The sequence below is a fragment of the Carcharhinus amblyrhynchos genome, chromosome 16 (genome assembly GCF_965287045.1).
Source record: "Carcharhinus amblyrhynchos chromosome 16, sCarAmb.v2.hapA, whole genome shotgun sequence".
Taxonomy (NCBI): Eukaryota; Metazoa; Chordata; class Chondrichthyes; order Carcharhiniformes; family Carcharhinidae; genus Carcharhinus; species Carcharhinus amblyrhynchos.
This window is the reverse complement of record NC_137339.1, coordinates 67042625-67063722: the sequence shown is the minus strand read 5'-3', so window position 1 is coordinate 67063722 and position 21098 is coordinate 67042625. Positions and strand designations below refer to the sequence as shown.

Sequence of the window (21098 nt, the reverse complement as noted above, 5' to 3'; positions counted from 1 at the left end):
TGTGTGTTTGTGTGTATATATGTGTGTGTGTTTGTGTGTATATATGTGTGTGTGTATATGTTTGTGTTTGTGTGTATATATACATGTGTGTATGTGTTTGTGTGTATATATGTGTGTGTGTATGTGTGCATATGTGTCTGTGTGTGTGTGTTTGTGTGTGTATATTTGTGTGTGTGTATGTGGACTGGGGGGGGGTCTTTGGTGTGTTGGGTAGCGAGGGATGATGTATGCGTGGAGGGGCCGTTGTTTTGTGTGGGAGGGTTGGTTGGTGTAGGGAGATGATGTGTGTGTGGCAGGGGTCGGGGGAATAGGGGCAGCATGATGGCACAGTGGTTAGCACTGCTGCCTCACAACGCTAAAGGCCCTTGTTTGATTTTGGATCATTGTCTGTGTAGAATTTGCACATTCTTCCCGTGTCTGCATGGATTTCCTTCGGGTTCTCCGGTTCCCTCCCACAGTCCAAAGATGTGCTGGTTAGGTGTATTCAGCATGCTAAATTCTCCCCCCCAGACAGGCGCCAGAATGTGATGACTAGGGAATTTTCACAGTAACTTCATTGCAGTGTGAATGTAAGCCTACTTGTGACCAATAAATAATCCTTGCTGTAACTGTCTATTTTTGATCCCTGCTTGCTGCAAAGCATTCAGTTTCATTTTACTGTCACGGGTGTTTCCAGGAAATCATTTGAGCCACAGACCAAGGCAGTTCCGTTCTGTTTTAACAAAAAGAATTGAGAGAACAGGGCACACACGCAGACATCACCTCCTTGGCACCACAGAAGCTGCAGTGAGGAGTACTTGGGCTGCGAGTCTGCTTTGCGAACTTGCTGTCAGTTTATTTTAACCCCCCTTGCATCAGCGACTGAGAACTGAAAGTGCTGTCATTCTCTCTGTGCATTAGATGGAAACGACCGTTCCCCTCACTAACCCAAGTGCCGGTGCTGCTGTGTACAACATGCAGGAACCTGTGTGTTTGATTGAGAACAGTGCGTCTGGTGGACTCCAGGTCAACCAAAAGGCTTTGAACATCTTGTCGGCGATCAGCCAGCCGGTGGTGGTGGTGGCCATCGTGGGATTGTACCGGACCGGAAAATCCTACCTAATGAACAGACTGGCCGGGAAACAGGGAGGTACAAAACTCCGACTCTCACTCTTAGTAACTCCCCTGTGAGAATCGAGACACAGGCATGACCAGTTATTGTCTCTCATTCATCACAGTGTGATCAAACTGACCTTGTATAGATTTCCATCTCAACATCTATAATCGTGCTGCCTCTATCATGGCCCCCGCTGTGCCCTTGTTCATCTCTCTCTCTGTCTCTTCCCCTGTTTCTCTTTTGCTTTCTGCCTCACTCCGTTTCTGTATTTCACTCTCTCTCTGTCTCCTGCTCTCTCTCTCTCTCACTCCTTGCCCTGCCTCATTTTCCTTTTCTTACGCATTCCTTCTTTCTCTCTCTTTCTTTCGCTGTCTGTTTCTCTTTCTCTTTCTCCCTTTCTGTCTTTCACCCTCTTTCCCTATCTCCTGCTCCCTCTCACTCCTCTCTCTCTCTCATGTGCCTCCCTTTTCTTTTTCATTCCCTCTCTCTCTCTTTCTGTCTCTTCCCCTATCTCTTACCCTCACTCTTTCTCTCCCTTTCTGTCTTTCACCCTCTATCTCCTTCTCTCTCACTCCTCTCTTGCTCCCATCTCATCCTCTTTTCTTCTCCCTCTCTCTCTATTTCTCTTCCTCTCTCTCCATCCCAAAGTCCTTGACCTTTGGGACTGTACGGAATGGTGAACTGAGTGTGTGAAGAGCTGTGACCCTGTGAATCGGTAACTGTTTTGTCCTCTTTCCAAACACAAACCAGGTTTCTCTCTGGGATCCACCATTCAGTCGCAGACCAAAGGGATCTGGATGATGTGTGTGCCTCACCCACTCAATAGTCAGCACAGCCTGATATTACTGGACACTGAAGGACTGGGTGATGTGGAGAAGGTGGGTCACACTCCGTCTCTCAATCCATGACTGTGTTTTGGGGAAAATTACACCGTTCTGTTTAACACTCAACATACCAGGGCTGGAAGGGAAGTGAGGGAGGGTCAATGGTTTGAGATGAATGAACTGTTTGTTTAACATACTTTACTCTGTGACTTGCAGTGCTGCATCAGAACAACAGGAGGCGCCTCTGCCCCTCGACCCTGGTATACAAGAAGAGGCCATTCAGTCCCTCTTGGGTGTGTTACACAAGAACAGTAGGGCAGCCATTCCATCCCCTGGGGCCTGTTACACGGGAAGCAGAGGAGGCCATTCAGCCCTTCACATATGTTAGACAAACAGAAGAAGCCCATTCATTCTCCTCGGGCCTGTTACACAGGAACAGGACGAGACATTCAGCCCCTGGAGCCTGTTACATGGGAACAGGAGGAGGCCATTCAGCCCCTCGAGCTTGTTACACAGGAACAGGAGGAGGTCATTCAGCCCCTCAGGCCTGTTGCCAGGGACAGGAGGAGGCCATTCAGCCCCTCAGGTCTGTTACCAGGGACAGGAGGAGGCCATTCAGCCCCTCGGGCCTGTTACATGGGAACAGGAGGAGGCCATTCAGCTCCTCAGGCCTGTCACACAGGAACAGGAGGAGGCCATTCAGCCCCTCAGGCCTGTTACACAGGGACAGGAGGAGGCCATTCAGCCCCTCGGGCCTGTTATATGGAAACAGGAGGAGGCCATTCAGCCCCTCAGGTCTGTTACCAGGAACAGGAGGAGGCCATTCAGCCCCTCAGGCCTGTTGCCAGGGACAGGAGGAGGCCATTCGGCCCCTCGGGCCTGTTACCTGGGACACAGGGAGCCATTCAGCCCCTCAGGCCTGTTACACAGGGCCAGGAGGAGGCCATTCAGCCCCTCAGGCCTGTTACACAGGAACAGGAGGAGGCCATTCAGCCCCTCAGGCCTGTTACACAGGGACAGGAGGAGGCCATTCAGCCCCTCAGGCCTGTTACCAGGGACAGGAGGAGGCCATTCAGCCCCTCAGGCCTGTTACCTGAGACAGGAGGAGGCCATTCAGCCCCTCAGGCCTGTTACATAGGAACAGGAGGAGGCCATTCAGCCCCTCGAGCCTGTTAAACAGGAACAGGAGGAGGCCATTCAGCCCCTCAGGCCTGTTACACAGGAACAGGAGGAGGCCATTCAGCCCCTCAGGCCTGTTACACAGGAACAGGGGGAGGCCATTCAGCCCCTCGAGCCTGTTAAACAGGAACAGGAGGAGGCCATTCAGCCCCTCAGGCCTGTTACCTGGGACAGGAGGAGGCCATTCAGCCCCTCGGGCCTGTTACACAGGGACAGGAGAAGGCCATTCAGCCCCTCAGGCCTGTTACCAGGGACAGGAGGAGGCCATTCGGCCCCTCGGGCCTGTTACACAGGGACAGGAGGGGGTACCATGCTATGAGGTGCTTTACATTTTGGAGTGTTGCCCCAGTGTTGAGTTTGTTTGATAAAGAGAGTGAATCATGTGAAAGAATTGAACGTTATGTAGTTATTTCTATCTCTCTACAGGGGGATGAAAAGAATGATTCTTGGACCTTTGCCCTTGCCGTGCTGCTGAGCAGTATGTTGGTCTATAATAGCATGGGCACCATCGATCAGTACGCAGTGTCCAAGCTTCAGTATCCTTTGCACATCGCTGACAAGCCAATGCTCCCTTAGCCCTGACTGAAGAACAGCATTAAATATGAGAGAGAACCTGCATTGAGATAGCACCTTTCACCACCATCAGCTTTGAGATGCCCTTCCTGGTCCAATAGTCACTTGATCCTCACTCTGGGGATTTTGGGATGAAGAATCATGCCTGGGGAAAGTTCCCAGGTCAGAAAAAGATGTTACTAATCATGGTGCATGGGTTGACATTGCCAGATTGAAGCAATGTCCACCAGTTTACTTGTAACATCTGTCTCTCAAAATGAGAGGTAGATAGAGTCATGGCCCAGAACTTGTCATCTCCAGATGTGTGGCACCCCCAGAGGTGCCCCATCTCTCTCCAGAATTCACTGGGGGACCCCGAGGAATTCCACACACGCACCCATTACTTGTAGATTGGTCCGGAAGCCAGGAAGGAGTGTTTGAGAAACAACAACAGAAATTTCCTGGAAAATCTCAGCAGGTCCATATGGAGAGAGAGTAAAGCCAAAGTTTCCAGTCTAGGTGACCCTTCACCAGAGCTCCACAGATGCGACCAAACCTGCTGAGATTTTCCAGCATTTTTCTGTTTCTAAGAACATAAGAAATAGGAGCAGGAGTAGGCCATCTGGCCCTTCGAGCCTGCCCCATCATTCAATAAGATCATGGCTGATCTGAAGTGGATCAGTTCCACTTTCCCGCTTTCTCCCCATAACCCTTAATTCCCTTGTCTGTCAAAAACCTATCTACCCGTGACTTAAATATATTCAGCAAGGTAGCCTCCACCACTTCAACGGGCAGAGAATTCCAGAGATTCACCACCCTTTGAGTGAAGAAGCTCCTCCTCAACTCCGATCTAAACTGCACCCCCGCTTATCTTGAGGCTGTGCCCTCTAGTCCTGCTATCCTTTCTGAGCGGGAAGAACCTCTGTACCTCTACCCTATCCATCCCTTTCATTATCTTATACGTCTCTATAAGATCCCCCCTCATCCTTCTAAACTCCAACGAGTACAGACCCAGTCTATTTAGTCTCTCTTCATAGTCCAACCCCCTCATCTCCGGTATCCGGTATCAGCCTAGTGAACCTCCTCCGCACTCCCTCCAAGGCCAAAATATCCTTGCGCAAGTGCGACGACCAAAACTGCACACAGTACTCCAACTGCGGCCTCACCAGTGCCCTGTACAGTTGCAGCAAGACCTCCCTACTTTTATATTCTATCCCCCTCGCGATAAAGGCCAGCATCCCATTCGCCTTCTTGATCACCTGCTGTACCTGCAGACTGGGTTTTTGCGACTCATGCACAAGGACCCCCAGGTCCCTCTGCACCGTAGCATGCTGCAGCTTTTCACCTTTTAAAATCGAGATGAGGAGGAATTTCTTCAGCCCAGAGAGTGGTGAATCTGTGGAATTCATTGTCACAGAAGGTTTTAGAGGTTGGGCCATTGAGTGTATTAAAGACAAAAATAGATAGGCTCTTGATTGGTAAGGGGATCAAAGATGACAGGGAAAAGGTGGAAGAATGGGTTTGAGAAACATATGAGCTATGATTGGATGGCAGAGCACAACTTGATGGACTGGATGGCCTAATTCTGCTCTTATATCTTATGGCCTAAATCTGGACTTACAATGGGAACTCCTCTTCATTTCAAAGCCTCCAAAATCCTGAGTTAATGTCGGAGACTTCAGACATTGTCGAATCGTTACCTAGGAAACGTCAGGATTAAAACCAGTTCCAACTCGCTACGAGAGGACACAGGTTTAAGGTGCTGGGGGGCAGGTACAGAGGAGATGTCAGGGGTAAGTTTTTCACTCAGAGGGTGGTGAGTGAGTGGAATCGGCTGCCGTCGGTGGTGGTAGAGGCGAACTCTTCCAAAAGACTTCTGGATGAGTACATGGGATTTAATGGGATTGGGAGTTATAGATAGTTCTATGGCCTGGTAGGTAGGGATATGATTGGCGCAACTTGTGGGCCAAAGGGCCTGTTTGTGCTGTAGTGTTCTATGTTCTACGCTGGGTAAATATACTACAGATCACCCAATTCTCCACCGGATCCTTCAACTACCTACTCACCCACAACTCCCCCTGACCACCATACTACCCCTCCAACAAACCGAGTACACTCCCCACCAACCCCAACCCCCCTCCCCGAACCAGGTGACTATTACCCCAACCATGAGGCTATCTCCTGACCAAACCCCCCCCCACGACCACCACTAACCTGGCAACAGTCGCAATCTGACCCTCCCCGACCACATGCCACCCACTCACCCACACATGTATCCACCCCCTCCAATCCTTACACCCATGTGACTGCCTGCCCTTCACCCACTTAACAATCATTGCATTCACTCACGCACTTACTGTACACCATTATCTTCTCACTGAAGCTCTGGGACTTTAAAACATACCACATCTCGTGCTGTGGTAAAGGTGGGGTGCCTTAACTTCCCTCCAGTGATGTTACCCTCCCAAAGGAAGGACTCCCAGAATGGGTTTTACTGAGAAGCTCCATTTCAGAATTCCTGTTGAGAAATTTGCAGCCTCATAGCAAATAAGGAGGCCACTCAGCCCATTAGCTCTGTGCTAGCCCTCTCCAAGAGTAATTCAGCCAGTCCCATTGCCCTGTCCCCTCCCCTCATAGTCACACAATGTGATTTTTCTTTCTCTTCCGAGAAGTATCCTATTCCCATTCGGAAACCAGGAGTGAATCAGCCTTTGTTTACCTTCCGGTCACTTTCTCATTAATATTTTAACCATTCCCTGGAGCAAATACATTTCGATTCTATTATCTGTCAGCTGTTCAACATAGTGATCACTCCACTTTAAGAATGGGGTCCACTACCACTTTCTGAGGGTAACCAGGGATGGGCAGTGAATGCCGGTCTTATCAGCAATCCCAACCTTCCATTATCAATGGAAAAAAACCCTCATTAATAACTTGACCGTCCCCTGGAACAAGCACATTTCATTGAATCATAGAATCCTATAGTGCAGAAGGAGGCCATTCAGCCCATCAAGTCTGCACCGACCCACAGGCCCAATAATCCGATGCCTTTACCCTAGCCAGCCATCCTGACACTCAGAGGCAATTTAGAATGGCCAATCCACCTAAACTGAACATCTTTGGACAATGGAGGAATCCGGAGCACCCGGAGGAAATCCATGTGGATATGGGGAAAATGAGCAAACTCCACACAGACAGTAACCCAAGCAGGGTTCGAACCTGGGACCCTGGTGCTGTGAGTCAGCAGTGCTAACCACTGCGTCACTGTGCCGCCCTTTCTGTTCTATTGTCCGTCTGAGAAGAGTCAGCTCTTTCGACGCTGCGATCACTCACCCTTTCCAGCTACGATCAGACAGCTACATCATGTTGTGGGTCTGGTTTGATGGTTACTAGTCTCTGCCGCCCCACTGTGAAATCCCATTCCTTAGCTGCTGCTCAGTTACGTTACTGAACTGACCGAGCTGATCAAGGTGAAATCGGGGGGAACGGAAGATGAATCCATGGAGTTTGCCCGCTTCTTCCCAGCTTTTGTCTGGTCCGTTCGAGACTTCACCCTGGAGCTGAAGTTGGAAGGCAAGGATGTGACGGCAGATGAATACTTGGACACTGCTCTCAAACTGAAGCACGGTGAGTGAAGCAGGACGAGTGTGGGATAAGCAGCAACCGAGTAATTGGAGGATCCACCAGACTCATCCCAGTTTAGAGACCATTCCAATGGTTCAGTGTCCCTGTCCCTCACCACCCCAAAGTTACAAAAAATTCCATTGCCCTGTTTTCAGTCTTTAGGGTCATTCTATCCAAACTGATCCCTGTCAGCATTTATGCCTCCCCAGCGCCTTTTTTTCCAACCCTCTCTTCAGTCCATTCAGAATTCCATTTAGTGGATTTATTGGTGCCTGAAATATATTATCAATATTGACTACGTGGACACGAAAAACAAATAGCCGTGAGTCTCTGTTGCATCTGTTATGGTTCAGGTCAGGAAGTCAAGTGTTTTATGGAGCCTGCCTGGGTCATAAGATTTGCACTTCGAATTTAGCTAGGAAAAGCATGATATGTTTTATTTCAGGTCTGACTTGAATGACCCACTTGGGAGCTTTTATCAAACAAAGCTTATTTAAAAATATAGTTACGTGAAGGGATAGAAAATTAGCAAAATGTTTTATCAGTTATGAGCAAAAACAAAGCAACAATAATGTATAATTAACATAAAAAGCTAAGATTTAAAATCTGTTAATAATTTGCATTTTTAATATTAATGAATATAGATGCTGTTCCAATCAAACAAACAAACTGTCCGTAGACAGTAAAACCTTTTTTTACGGGTTTAATTCAGCATTGACGAATGCTCACGTAATACTGGAATTAAGTCCTTCAGTTGGATGCTGCAGTTTTCTTGATAGACTTAGAACAGTTTCCCAAAACCACCAGGGAGACTTTCGGCAAGGCACCAACAGCACAATTTTTCCTTCAGAAAGACAAAACCTTGCTTCTAGCTAACCAGCAGAATTTCCAAATAAAACAAATAGAGAGAGAGAGAGACTTATTTTCAGATTGATGCCCCTAAGTTTGGTTTGATTTGATTTATTACTGTCACATGTATTAACATACAGTGAAAAGTATTGTTTCTTGCACGCAATACGGATAAAACATATCGTTCATAGAGAAGGAAAGGAGAGAGTGCAGAATGTAGTGTTACAGTCATAGCTAGGGTGTAGAGAAAGATCAACTTAATGCAAGGTAAGTCCATTCAAAAGTCTGACAGCAACAGGGAAGAAGCTGTTCTTGAGACAGTTGGTTCATGACCTCAAACTTTTCTATCTTTTTCCCAAAGCAAGATGGTAGAAGAGAGAATGCCCGGGGTGTGTGGGATCCTTAATTATGTTGGCTGCTTTGCCGAGGCATCAGGAAGTGTTGATAGTGTCAATGGATGGGAGGCTGGTTTGTGTGATGGATTGGGTTACATTCACGACGTTCTGTAGTTCCTTGCGGTCTTGGGCAGAGCAAGAGCCCATACCAAGCTGTGATACAACCAGAAAGAGTGCTTTCTATGATGCATCTGTAGAAGTTGGTGAGAGTTGTGGTTGGCATGCCAAATTTCCTCAGTCTTCTGAGAAAGTAGAGGCGTTGGTGGGCTTTCTTAACTATGGTGTCAGCATGGGGGCGGGATCTGGACAGATTGTTGGTGATCTGGACACCTAAAAACTTGAAGCGCTCAACCCTTCGTCCCCATTGATGTAGACAGGGGAAGTTCTCCTTTATGCTTTCTGAAGTCGATGACAGTCTCTTTCATTTTCCACACCAGTTCACCAGACTCTCTATCTCATTCCTGTACTCTGTCTCATCATTGTTTGAGGTCTGACCCACTAGGGTGGTGTCATCAGCAAAGAAAATCGAATTGGAGGGGAATTTGGCCACACAGTCATAGGTGTACAAGGAGTATAGTAAGGGGCTGAGAACACAGATGATCATGGAGGAGGTGTTGTTGCCTGTCCTTACTGGTTGTGATGTGTGAGTTAGGAAGTTCAGGATCCAGCTGCAGAGGGAGAAAGCGAGGTCCACACCACTGAGTTTGGAGATGAGTTTTGTGGAATAATAGTGTTGAAGGCTGAGCTATAGTTAATAAATGGGGGACTGACATAGGTGTCTTTGTTATCTAGGTGTTCCAGGGTTGAGTGCAGGGCCAGGGAAATGGCGTCTGCTGTGGACCCGTTGCGGCGGTAGGCAAACTGTAGTGTATCCAAGTATTCCCGGGAGACTGGAATTGATTTGTCCCATGACTAACCTTTCGAAACATTTCATAATGATGAATTATGTGCTTGAAATCCACAGTAAAAGCAAACAAAACGCTATTAAGTAGCAACAAAAGAACACAGGTAGACAACTCAGCAACAATGAGAAATAAAAACTGCAAAGCAGTCAGCTAAAGGTTGCAGAGAGCGTGATTTAAACAAAACACTTCTTAAAGGTACACTAATGTGACACATCAACCTGCCAAAAGAAGAATGTTTCCACTTAATGTTCCAGCCAAACCATTATCTCCTCCAGTGACATGGTTCTCCCATTCTACCATCTGTCTCACAATGCAAAATATACTCAGTGCTCCCGATCACTACCCCACTGCTGAGTTCCCTCACTGCAGGCACTCTGACACATCAACATTTGTTCTTTACTGATCTTCCACGAGGATAGAGCTCCCCCATCATCACTCTCTGAGTACAGCTCTCCCTCAGTACTGACCCTCTGACAGTGCGGCACTCCCTCAGTACTGACCCTCTGACAGTGCAGCACTCCCTCAGTACTGACCCTCTGACAGTGCAGCACTCCCTCAGCACTGACCCTCTGACAGTGCAGCACTCCCTCAGCACTGACCCTCTGACAGTGCAGCACTCCCTCAGTACAGACCCTCTGGCAGTGCGGCACTCCCTCAGCACTGACCCTCTGACATGCGGCACTCCCTCAGCACTGACCCTCTGACAGTCCGGCACTCCCTCAGTACTGACCCTCTGACATGCAGCACTCCCTCAGCACTGACCCTCTGACAGTGCAGCACCCCCTCAGTACTGACCCTCTGACAGTGCAGCACTCCCTCAGTACTGACGCTCTGGCAGTGCGGCACTCCCTCAGTACTGACCCTCTGACATGCGGCACTCCCTCAGCACTGACCCTCTGACAGTGCAGCACTCCCTCAGTACTGACCCTCTGACAGTGCAGCACTCCCTCAGTACTGACCCTCTGACAGTGCAGCACTCCCTCAATACTGACCCTCTGACAGTGCAGCACTCCCTCAGTACTGACCCTCTGACAGTGCAGCACTCCCTCAGTACTGACCCTCTGACAGTGCAGCACTCCCTCAGTACTGACCCTCTGACAGTGCAGCACTCCCTCAGCACTGACCCTCTGACAGTCCGGCACTCCCTCAGTACTGACCCTCTGACAGTGCGGCACTCCCTCAGCACTGACCCTCTGACAGTGCGGCACTCCCTCAGTACTGACCCTCTGACAGTGCGGCACTCCCTCAATACTGACCCTCTGACAGTGCAGCACTCCCTCAGTACTGACCCTCTGACAGTGCGGCACTCCCTCAGTACTGACCCTCTGACAGTGCGGCACTCCCTCAGCACTGACCCTCTGACAGTGCAGCACTCCCTCAGTACTGACCCTCTGACAGTGCGGCGCTCCCTCAATACTGACCCTCTGACAGTGCAGCACTCCCTCAGTACTGACCCTCTGACAGTGCGGCACTCCCTCAGTACTGACCCTCTGACAGTGCAGCACTCCCTCAGTACTGACCCTCTGACAGTGCGGCACTCCCTCAGCACTGACCCTCTGACAGTGCAGCACTCCCTCAGTACTGACCCTCTGACAGTGCGGCACTCCCTCAGTACTGACCCTCTGACAGTGCAGCACTCCCTCAGTACTGACCCTCTGACAGTGCAGCACTCCCTCAGTACTGACCCTCTGACAGTGCGGCACTCCCTCAGTACTGACCCTCTGACAGTGCGGCACTCCCTCAATACTGACCCTCTGACAGTGCAGCACTCCCTCAGTACTGACCCTCTGACAGTGCGGCACTCCCTCAATACTGACACCATTAGGGGGCAGAACTTAGAGGTGGGCGGGGTGTTAGGCTGAATTATGGGCTCTTGTCTGCGGACATTATGTGGAGCCAATGACCGACTGATTCAGGGGTGGGCGTATTGCCTACTGAGCCACACCACCGGACTGAATCAGGGTGTGTTTGGTTTTATTGACTGAAGGACTGATCATGTTTTGAATATATTTCTTTCTTCTCAGGCACCAGTAAAAAAATTCGGGACTACAACCTGCCCAGAGAATGCATCAGGAATTACTTCCCCACTCGCAAGTGTTTTGTGTTTGACAGACCAGCCGATAAGGAGACGATGAAAAGTTTGGATCAGATTCCCGACTCCAGTCTGGACCCAGCCTTTCTGCGACAGGCCCAGGATTTTCTGAAGCATGTTTACAGCACGGCGCAGATAAAGAGACTGAAAGGAGGCCACACAGTCACTGGGAGATGTAAGTGCCAGAGTTTGTCATTCAGGGGGCAGTATGATCGAAACGGAGAGTTAACCGGAGGAGAGATTCCGTGTGTGCGAAGGTGAGGTGAGTTTACCTCACTGACACGAGGAAAGACTAACCAGCTACACTGTCCACGCTTCAGAAATATCAAAGAATCTTCCACAGCACAGTAGAGACCATTTGACACGCTGGGCAGGGTTTAATGACCTCGCTTGGGTAAGGCTCATAAATCCCACACAAGGCCAGCTGTGATTTGTTCTGTGAGCCTCACCCACCCCAATTCCAACGTGGGCAAGATGGTAAAATTCTGGCCCTTTGGCAAACCAAACTGATTAGATCCAAGGCTCTTTTCCATAACCCTTCAAACATTTCTTTACTACGTATCTACCCAATTCCCTTTGGAAGGTTTCTATTTCCACCGCCCTCTCAGGCAGCACCTTCCAGATCACAACAACTCGCTGCCTCGAAAAATGTTACCTCACTTCTCCACCTGCCTCTTTAGCCAACACCTCCGCCCTCCTGACACGGGGAACAGTTTCTCCTTCCTCGCTCTTGTTCAAACCAGGAGTGATTTTGAAAAGCATAATTAAAACTCCTCTCAACATTCTCCAAGGAGAACAACCCCAGCTTCTCCAGTCTCTGCACACTAGCTGAAGGGTCTCATTCCTGATATCATTCACCTCCACCGTAACCTCTCAAAGGACAATTATTCGGATAATGAGAGACATCAGAGCAGAGTGAGGCCTATTCTGCCATTAGACAAGACCATGGTAGATCTATATCTGATCATCCACCTACCTTGGCTCTCCATATTCTCTCATAATCAAAGTCAGACTTAAAACCATTCATTGAGCTCAGATTTATTGCTCTATGTAGAGCGAGCTCCACATTTCTATTACACTTTGTTTGAGGATATTCTCTCTGAGCTTCTCTCCTCGATGTCTATCTCTGGCCTGAACCCCACCTCACCAGTGGAAAAGCATCCCATCCAACTAATCCCTTCCAAAGTCCCACACAGCTCAATCAAAAACTCCCGTTCACATCAGATGTTGTTGGCAATATAATCTTGATTTTCGGACTCTCTCCTCAGTATATGAAGGATGACAAGAGAGGACAACGATAGGAGGTGTGTGACAGTGACGGATAGTGTGGGTCACTGATATTCAGACAGCGTGTACTGTTGTACTGAACGATATCCCGACTGGGTTATTAATACTGACCATCCACCATTATCTCAGGGTTAATAACAGAGACTTTTGTGATAACGTAACGACCTTCACAGCTATCTCGAACACTTCAGCGAGTTTTTCACTCTTTGTTAATGTGTCTGTGATTCAACGGGCAGTGTTCTTCCTCTTCTGTGTTGTAGGTTGTTGATAAAGAATGAGGATGGTGGAGAGGTGGAGGTGACAGTTGGGGGTAGTGGGAGTGGGGGGGATATGGCAGTGGGGCAGGAATGCTTTTCCCAACTCTTGCTCCAACATTCAACTGGCATTAGCAATATTCCCCCATGACAAAAAAAACAGGAATCTCGTCCTGTGTCTTGCCCTCATCTCCGCTTCCCTCCTCCCTACACTGCCCTCATTCCTACAATCCTCCCACTCAACCATTCGCGTTTTTCATTCCCGATTTCTATTGAATTCAAATTTCACCATCTGCCGCGGTGGGATTTGAACGCGGAGCGTGATCCTGGGTCTCTGGATTACTAGTCCAGAGACATTACCATAAAACTACTGCCTTCCTGTATTGTCTCCATTCACTCTCCCCCCCATTCCACTCATCGTCTCCCTCCTACCCTTCAACTTCCATATCTTCCTCCACTGCGTGCCCTCAGCCTCCCTCCTGTGTCAGCTCCCCTCCCTCAGCTCTCCCCTTTTAACCATTCCTTTGACCATTTTAATTCCCTTCCCCTCCCTTTGCTTCCCTCCCCTCATGCCTTTTCCGTCCACCTCCTCTTCCATCACCAGTGAAGAAAGTTTTGACGTATCGGGACTGTCGTGTGCCCAATCGTAAGGGTACCCCTTGAGTAGCGGGTGGGGTGATTGCTAAGAATTACCAAGGATTTTCGGAGGGGGGGGCGGCCTCACTTTGGGAGTCAGTCATAGTCCTGCCAATTCTCCAAGCTCTAGTAGATTCCCAGCTGCTCCATCGCTCCCATCTCAAATTGCTAGTTTTCCCTGTCAAATAGCCGGGAATGTGTGCCCAGAGCGGACGCTGTGTGAACTGTCCCTGTGCCTCTCTCCCTCAGTGCTGGGAAACCTGGCCCTCACCTACGTGGAGTCCATCCACAGTGGACGGATCCTGTGCCTCGAGAGCGCGGTCCACACGTTGGCGGACGTGGAGAACAAGGCCGCCGTCGGCAAGGTGACCAAGGCCTACACGGAGTGGCTGGAGGAAGAGGCCAGACTCCCGACAGGAACGGTGGAGGAACTTGCGGCAATCCACAATGGGTGTCAGTCCCGAGCCCTTCAGCTGTTCATGAAACAAAGCTTCAAGGACGAAGGGCAGAGATACCAGCAGGAGTTCATGGTGAGTTCAGGTGTATCAGCGCCACTGGTTCTAATTCGAACCAGCATTTCTAATCTCGCTACCTCTCATAGAATCAGCAGCAAAAGAGACCATTCAGCCCATCGTGCCTGAGCTTGGCTCTTTTGTAAAGCTTTTTCAATTCATCCCACTCTTTCAGTGCTGCCCTGGATGATCCATCTTGGCCACCTCTGGAGATCTCTGGCAATCTTCAGGCAACATGATTCATTCCACACGATCTCAAGAAATGGCTGAAGGCATTGCAAAAGTCTTGGGCCCTGACAGTATTCTAGCAATAGTATTGAAAAGCTATAGAACATATGGCACAAACAGGCCCTTCGGCCCACAATTTGCTCCGATCATATCCATATCTACCAGGCCTATCTATAACTCTCAATCCCTTTAAATCCCATGTACTCATCCAGAAGACCCCAGCGAGCTCGCCTCTACCATCACCGATGGCAGCCGATTCCACTCACTCACCACCCTCTGAGTGAAAAACTTACCCCTGACATCTCCTCTGTACCTGCTCCCCAGCACCTTAAACCTGTGTCCTCTCGTAGCGACCATTTCAGCCCTGGGAAACAGCCTCCGAGAATCCACCCTGTCTATTCCTCTCAACATTTTATAAACCTCTATCAGGTCGCCTCTCAATCTTCATCTCTCCAGGGAGAAGAGACCGAGCTCCCTCAACCTATCTTCATAAGGCATGCCTCCCAATCCAGGCAACATCCTTGTAAATCTCCCCTGCACCCTCTCAATAGCTTCCACATCCTTCTTGTAGTGAGGCGACCAGAACTGCGCACAGTACTCCAAGTGGGGTCTGACAAGGGTCTTATAAAGTTGCAGCATTATCTCCCGACTCCTAAACTCAATCCCTCGATTAATGAAGGCTAGCACACCATACGCCTTCTTGACCACATCCTTCAACTGCGAGGCCGATTTAAGAGTCCTATGGACCCGGACCCCAAGGTCCTTCTGCTCCTCAACCCAGCTAAGACTCTTACCCTTGATATTATACTTCTTCATCCCATTGGACCTGCCAAAATGGACCACCACACATTTGTCCGCGTTGAAGTCCATCTGCCACTTCTCCGCCCAGTCTTGCATCCTACCTATGTCTTGCTGCAACTTCTGACATCCATGATGCTCCAGAACTTGCCATCCCCCTGCCCCTAGCCAAACTGTTCCAATGCAGCTACAACACTGTATCTACCTGGCAATGTGAAAAATTGCCCAGGTATGTCCTGTCCACAAAGGAACAGGACAAATGCAACCCCGCCAATTACCAGCGCATCACTCGATCGACCGTACCATCAAACAGCGATTACACAGCGATTATCTTCTCACCAATGCTTAGTTTGGGTTTCGCCAGGGTCACCCAAGTCCTGACCCCATCACAGCCTTGGCTCAAACATGGGACAAAAGAGCTGAACTGTAGAGGTGAGGGGGGAATGACTGTCCTTAACATCAAAGCAGTGTTTCACCCAGTAAGGCATAAAAGAACCCTCACAAAATTGGAGTCAATGGGAATCGGAGGAAAATCTCTCCCTTGGTTGGAGTCTTACCTATGAATAGGGTTGTGGTGGTTGGAGGTTAATTATCTCAGTCCTGGGATATCACTGAAGGAGCTCCTCACGGTAATTTTCTAGGTCAAACCAAATTGGGTCACAGTCTGTGTGGAGTTTGCACATTCTCCACATGTCTGCGTGGGTTTCCTCCGGGTACTCCGGTTTCGTCCCACAGTCCAAAGATGTGCAAGTTAGGTTGATTGGCCATGCTAAAATTGTCCCTTAGTATCCAGGGTAGCGGAGGTTAGACTGATGTCTGCACAATCATAGATTAGATCATAGAATCCTACAGTGCAGAAACAGGCCCTTCAGCCCATCAAGTCTGCACCGAACACAATCCCACCCAGGCCCTATCCCCATATCCTTGTATATTATACCCATTAATCCCTCTAACCTCCGCTACCCTGGATACTAAGGGACAATTTTAGCATGGCCAATCAACCTAACTGGCACATCTTTGGACTGTGGGAGGAAACCGGAGTACCCGGAGGAAACCCACGCAGACATGAGGAGAATGTGCAAACTCCACACAGACGGTGACCCAAGCCGGGAATCGAACCCAGAACCCTGGAGCTGTGAAGCAACAGTGCTGATCACTGTGCCACCGTGCCCCCCCCCCTTGTTGAACAAATGTTCAACACCGTTCGTGACTGCTCAGAACATTGAACACAGTAGTTGGGACGTCTTGTTGAAGTTGTACAAGACATTGGTAAGGCCACACTTGGAATAATGTGTGCCGTTCTGGTCACCCTATTACTGAAAGGATATTATTAAACTAGAAAGAGTGCAGAAAAATTTACCAGGATGCTACCGGGACTTGACGGTTTGAGTTATAAGGAAAGGCTGGTTAGACTGGGACATTTTTCTCTGGAGTGTAGGAGGCTGAGGGGTGACCTTATAGAGGTCTATAAAATAATGAGGGGCATAGATAAGGTAGATAGCCAATTTCTTTTCCCAAAGGTAAGGGAGTCGAAAACTAGACGGCATAGGTTTAAGGTGAGAGGGGAGAGATACAAAAGTGTCCAGAGGGTGGTGAGTGTCTGGAACAAGCTGCCAGGGATAGTAGTAGAGGCAGGTACAAGATTGTCTTTTAAAAAGCATGGATAAGATGGGTATAGAGGGATGTGGGCCAAATGTGGGCAATTGGGATTATCTTAAGAGTTTAAAAAAAGGGCAGCATGGATAAGGTGGGCCGAAGGGCCTGTTTCCATGTTGTAAACCTCTATGACTCTATGAGTATATCTCACCTGCATTGACCTAATTTATTTCTCCATGTGATAATGCTGTGACCTGTGTAAGTGTCCTGTGTCCTTGTTTCTCACAGAACGCAGTGGCTAAAATTTACACTGACACGTGTGAGAGGAACAGGAAAATATCTGTGGAGATTTCCACCGATATCATATTGAATCTGGCAGCTGTGATTCAAGAAAAGATGAAGAAAGCATCTTACGCAAAGCCGGGAGGATATGCAGAGTATGAGAAGGACATGGAAGATCTGGTTAAGAAATACCGAGCTGCACCAGGGAAAGGAATCCAGGTATGATACGGAACACCGGGAATATTGCTGACTGATTTGATTCATGATCCAGAAACGTTTGATGTTGACTTGGAAACATTCAGCAACATTTGTCAATTTACCCGCCTAACTAACACCAAATTCAAATGGCCTCCATGTGTTCAGTGACTTGGCTTCAAGTCCAAAAATGCTGTTGTTTTAAAATTATTTTCCTTGTGTTTGGATTATTCTGTGGACCTCATATCTCCTCCAACCTCTATATTCCTCCCTATCTCTGTAATCTCCTCCAGCCCTTACAACAACCCCTCTCCCAGTAACTGCTGCAGTCTCTACAGCCATCACTTCCTCAGTAACCTCCTCCAATCCCTACAACACTCATATCTCTATCAATTCTCCAACTTCTACAACCCTCCTACTTCTATAACCTCGCACCCCCCTTCCTACAATCTTCCCTATCTTTGTAATCTCCTTCAATACGCCATATCTCTGTATCCTCCTCCAGCTCCTGCAACCCTCCCTGTCTTTGTAATCTCCTCCAGCCCCTACAACCCACCCTTTTTCTGGAACTTCATCCAATCCCTACAACCCTCTCTATCTCAGTAACTTCCTCCACCGCCTACAACTTGTCCTATCTCTGTAACCCCCTCAGGCCCTACGCCTCTCCCTATCTCTGTAATCTCTTCCAGGTCCTACAACTCTTCCTATCTCTGTAACCTCCTCTAGTTCCTACAGCCTCCCTATCTCTATAACCTTCTCCAGCCCTTACAGCCCTCCCTACCTCTGTAACCTGTCCAGCCCCTACATTCCTCCCTATCTCTGTAACCTTTTTCAGGTCCTACAACCCTCCCTAAACCTGTAGTATCCTCCATCTTCTACAACCTTCCCTCTCTCTGCATCCTCCCTATCTTAGAAACTTTGACCAGCCCCGAAACTCCAATCCTCTTGATTGTCATTAATTCCCCATTGGCAGCCAAGCCTCCATTTGCCTGGACCCTGATATCGTCCTGTGTGACACAGTGTCACATTGCCTCCTGCTCTTTGGCCTTTGACCTTTGCTCCGCCATCTTTTGCTACGTGGAGGGATTGAAGACCTTGTCTGAAGTCACACAACTCCATTACCCTCCGCAGGCCGAGCAAGTGCTCCAACGTTTCCTGGAAGATAAGCAGCAGATCTCAGAGTCCATTCGAATTCTCGATAAGAGTATGACGGAGAAAGAGAAGGAGCTCGCAGGTATGGTACCCCATGTAAAACACAAGAAAACTGGTGGCTAATCAGCACTGGTGCTAGAGATGGGTCAAGGGTTCACACTGGGCTTCCTTTCGGTCCCAGAACTTTTGGTCTTTTTGAAGTGGCTTCAGAATCTGACAGCTTGTTTTGAGACCACTCAGCCCATCATACCTGGGCTACCTCTTGGCACTTCCCTCCAACAAACCCAACTCCTCCTCCAATTGTATGGGATTTTCACAATAACTTCATTGCAGTGTTAATGTAAGCCTACTTGTGACACTAATAAATTAACTCTCCTCTCTCTCGATTTCCTCTGGCCTCCTTTCTCTCCCTTTGTGGAACAGCAGCACTGACCTTTCCATCTCAATCCTGATAGAGATACAGGGTTCACTTTGATACACTTCAAAAAAACGCTCCCGCATGTGGGGTAGACCCGAAATAGGAATTACAAGTATAAGATGATCACTAATGAGCAATTCAAGGTCTCCTTTTTAACTCAGAGGGTGGTGGAATGTGGAACGCACAGGGAATGATTGATGTGACCAGTATATAGACACTTAATGGGAAGCTGGATACACAATATAGGTTAGATCATGAGAATAGGATAGGTAGTGACAGAGGATAGAAGATTAATTGACAATGAGATCAGTATAGATTGGCATTTGATAGTCGGCATAACCATGATGGTCAGAAGGGCTTGTGCTTTATGACTCTGGGTCTATAATATTATTGAGGCATCTAAGTTGGTTAAGGCAATGATGGATAAGTTAGGCTAGTGAGTGGGCCACATGAGTGTCCCTCCAGCATCACAGTAGGTCACAAGAATAAAACCGGGCTTGTTCACCAACCATGATCCCATGAAGCAGATTAAATACAGGCCATATATTTCTCAACGAGTTATTGAAAATGCTTCATTAATTATATATTAATGGAGCTACAAATGGTAAAAACAAAATAAATTTTGACACTTTGGACACAGGGGGAGCGCATGACTCTAACGGTCAATGTTCTACAGAATCTACAGTGCAGAAGGAGGCCATTTGGCCCATCAAACCTGCTCCGACAACAATCCCACCCAGGTCCTGTTCTAGCCCCGAAACCCCACATGTTTACCCGTCTAATCCACCTGACATTAAGGGGCAATTTATTCTGGCCAATTGATCTAACCCAACGTGGGAGGAAACCCACGCAGGCACGGGCAGAATGTGCCAACTCCACACACACACACACTGAGGCTGGAATTGAACCCAAGTCCCTGACACTGGGGGCAACAGTGCCAATCTCTGTGCCACTGTGCTGCCCAACTGTGAGCAGTCAGCACATACCTCCCTTCATTTGCCCTTACTTTATTTGTGAATCACTTCAATCTCGCCAGTCGGAAAAAAAATTGTGTGAACGGAAATCAACAGAATGTGGCAACGCTGGGCATGGTTAACGGTCAACTGTCATGGGTTCGAGGGGCTGAATGGCCTCCTTCTTCTGCTGGGTATGAGTGAGCAAGGAACAGAAAGACATGCTGATCTGGGGAGCTGAGGCTGACTCAGAGATTAAACTCCAGTGTGGCCCAGTTGGGCTGAATGGGCTCTTGCTGTGCCGTTAACACCTCTGTAATCCCTGTCATTTTCTTTGACCAGCCGAGCGGGAGAGGGCAGAAGTGGCGGAGCAAGAGAGGAGAGGGAGGGAGGAGGAGAACCGAGCTGCCCGGCAGCGGCTAGAGGACGAGAAACGGATGATGAAGGAGAACATGACCCAACTGCGAGAGAAACTGCAGCAGGAACGCGTCAACCTGCTTAGAGAGCACGAGAAGGTCCTGAAGCAAAGGCTCGAGGAGCAGGAGAAGCTGCTACGCGAAGGATTCGATAGCCGTGTGAAGGAGATGGAGAAACAGGTCGAGATTGTGAAGAATCAGCGGAACGAGACAAAATCCCCATCATTTGTGGACACACTGCTGGACACAGCCACACTTTTCTTGCCTGGTTTTCTCAAACTCATTCCTGCTGGTTTGAAATTAGTGCCTGGTCTGTTTAAGCGTTTGTTCTGAATGTGCTTTGCACACCTCTCTAGGTGGTAGGGAAGGAGTTTGGCTGCTTTGAATTAATTTTGCTTCCCTCCAGGTAGCTGTCCATCCTTTAACAGCATCCTTTGACACATCCTTCCCGAAAGCAACAAGAATGTCACCTGGGTGTCCACAATCATTCACCAGGGTGCTGATTTCAACACTGACTCAGTCCTTTTGCATGCAGACAGCTCGGGAGTTGTATATTCACTCAATTACTCTCTTTCCTTCTGAGATTCTCAGATTCCAGAGAGGGGCGGCAACAGTGGAGCTTGGGAGAAATGCCTGCTGAAGCTGTGCCTTGTGGAGCCGGGAGCTATTTGTTGCCTGTGGTTTGCTGCAGTCAAGCCGCTCTCTGTGGATCTGGGCTGGCTGCTTACTAATTTGCTTTGCCGCTACAAGTTTAAGAGCTGCAGTGTTATGCTGCAACTATGCAGGACATTGGTGAGACCACGTTTGGAGTATTGTGTGCAGTTCTGGTCACCTCACTATAAGAAGCACTGGAGA

The 21098-nt window shown here is 48.7% G+C and overlaps 1 protein-coding gene across 1 annotated transcript; it reads left to right on the top strand.

Annotated features, from left to right (window-relative positions):
- Window positions 1-954: 954 nt before the first annotated feature.
- LOC145353707 (guanylate-binding protein 6-like) lies at window positions 955-20576 on the top strand. Its single transcript, XM_080204474.1, has 9 exons — window positions 955-1129; window positions 1847-1974; window positions 3526-3635; window positions 7091-7278; window positions 11449-11691; window positions 13943-14223; window positions 17116-17328; window positions 18436-18538; window positions 20170-20576. The coding sequence occupies exons 1-9, from the start codon at window positions 955-957 to the stop codon at window positions 20574-20576; spliced, it is 1848 nt and encodes a 615-aa protein (XP_080060600.1).
- The last annotated feature ends 522 nt before the right edge of the window (window positions 20577-21098 follow it).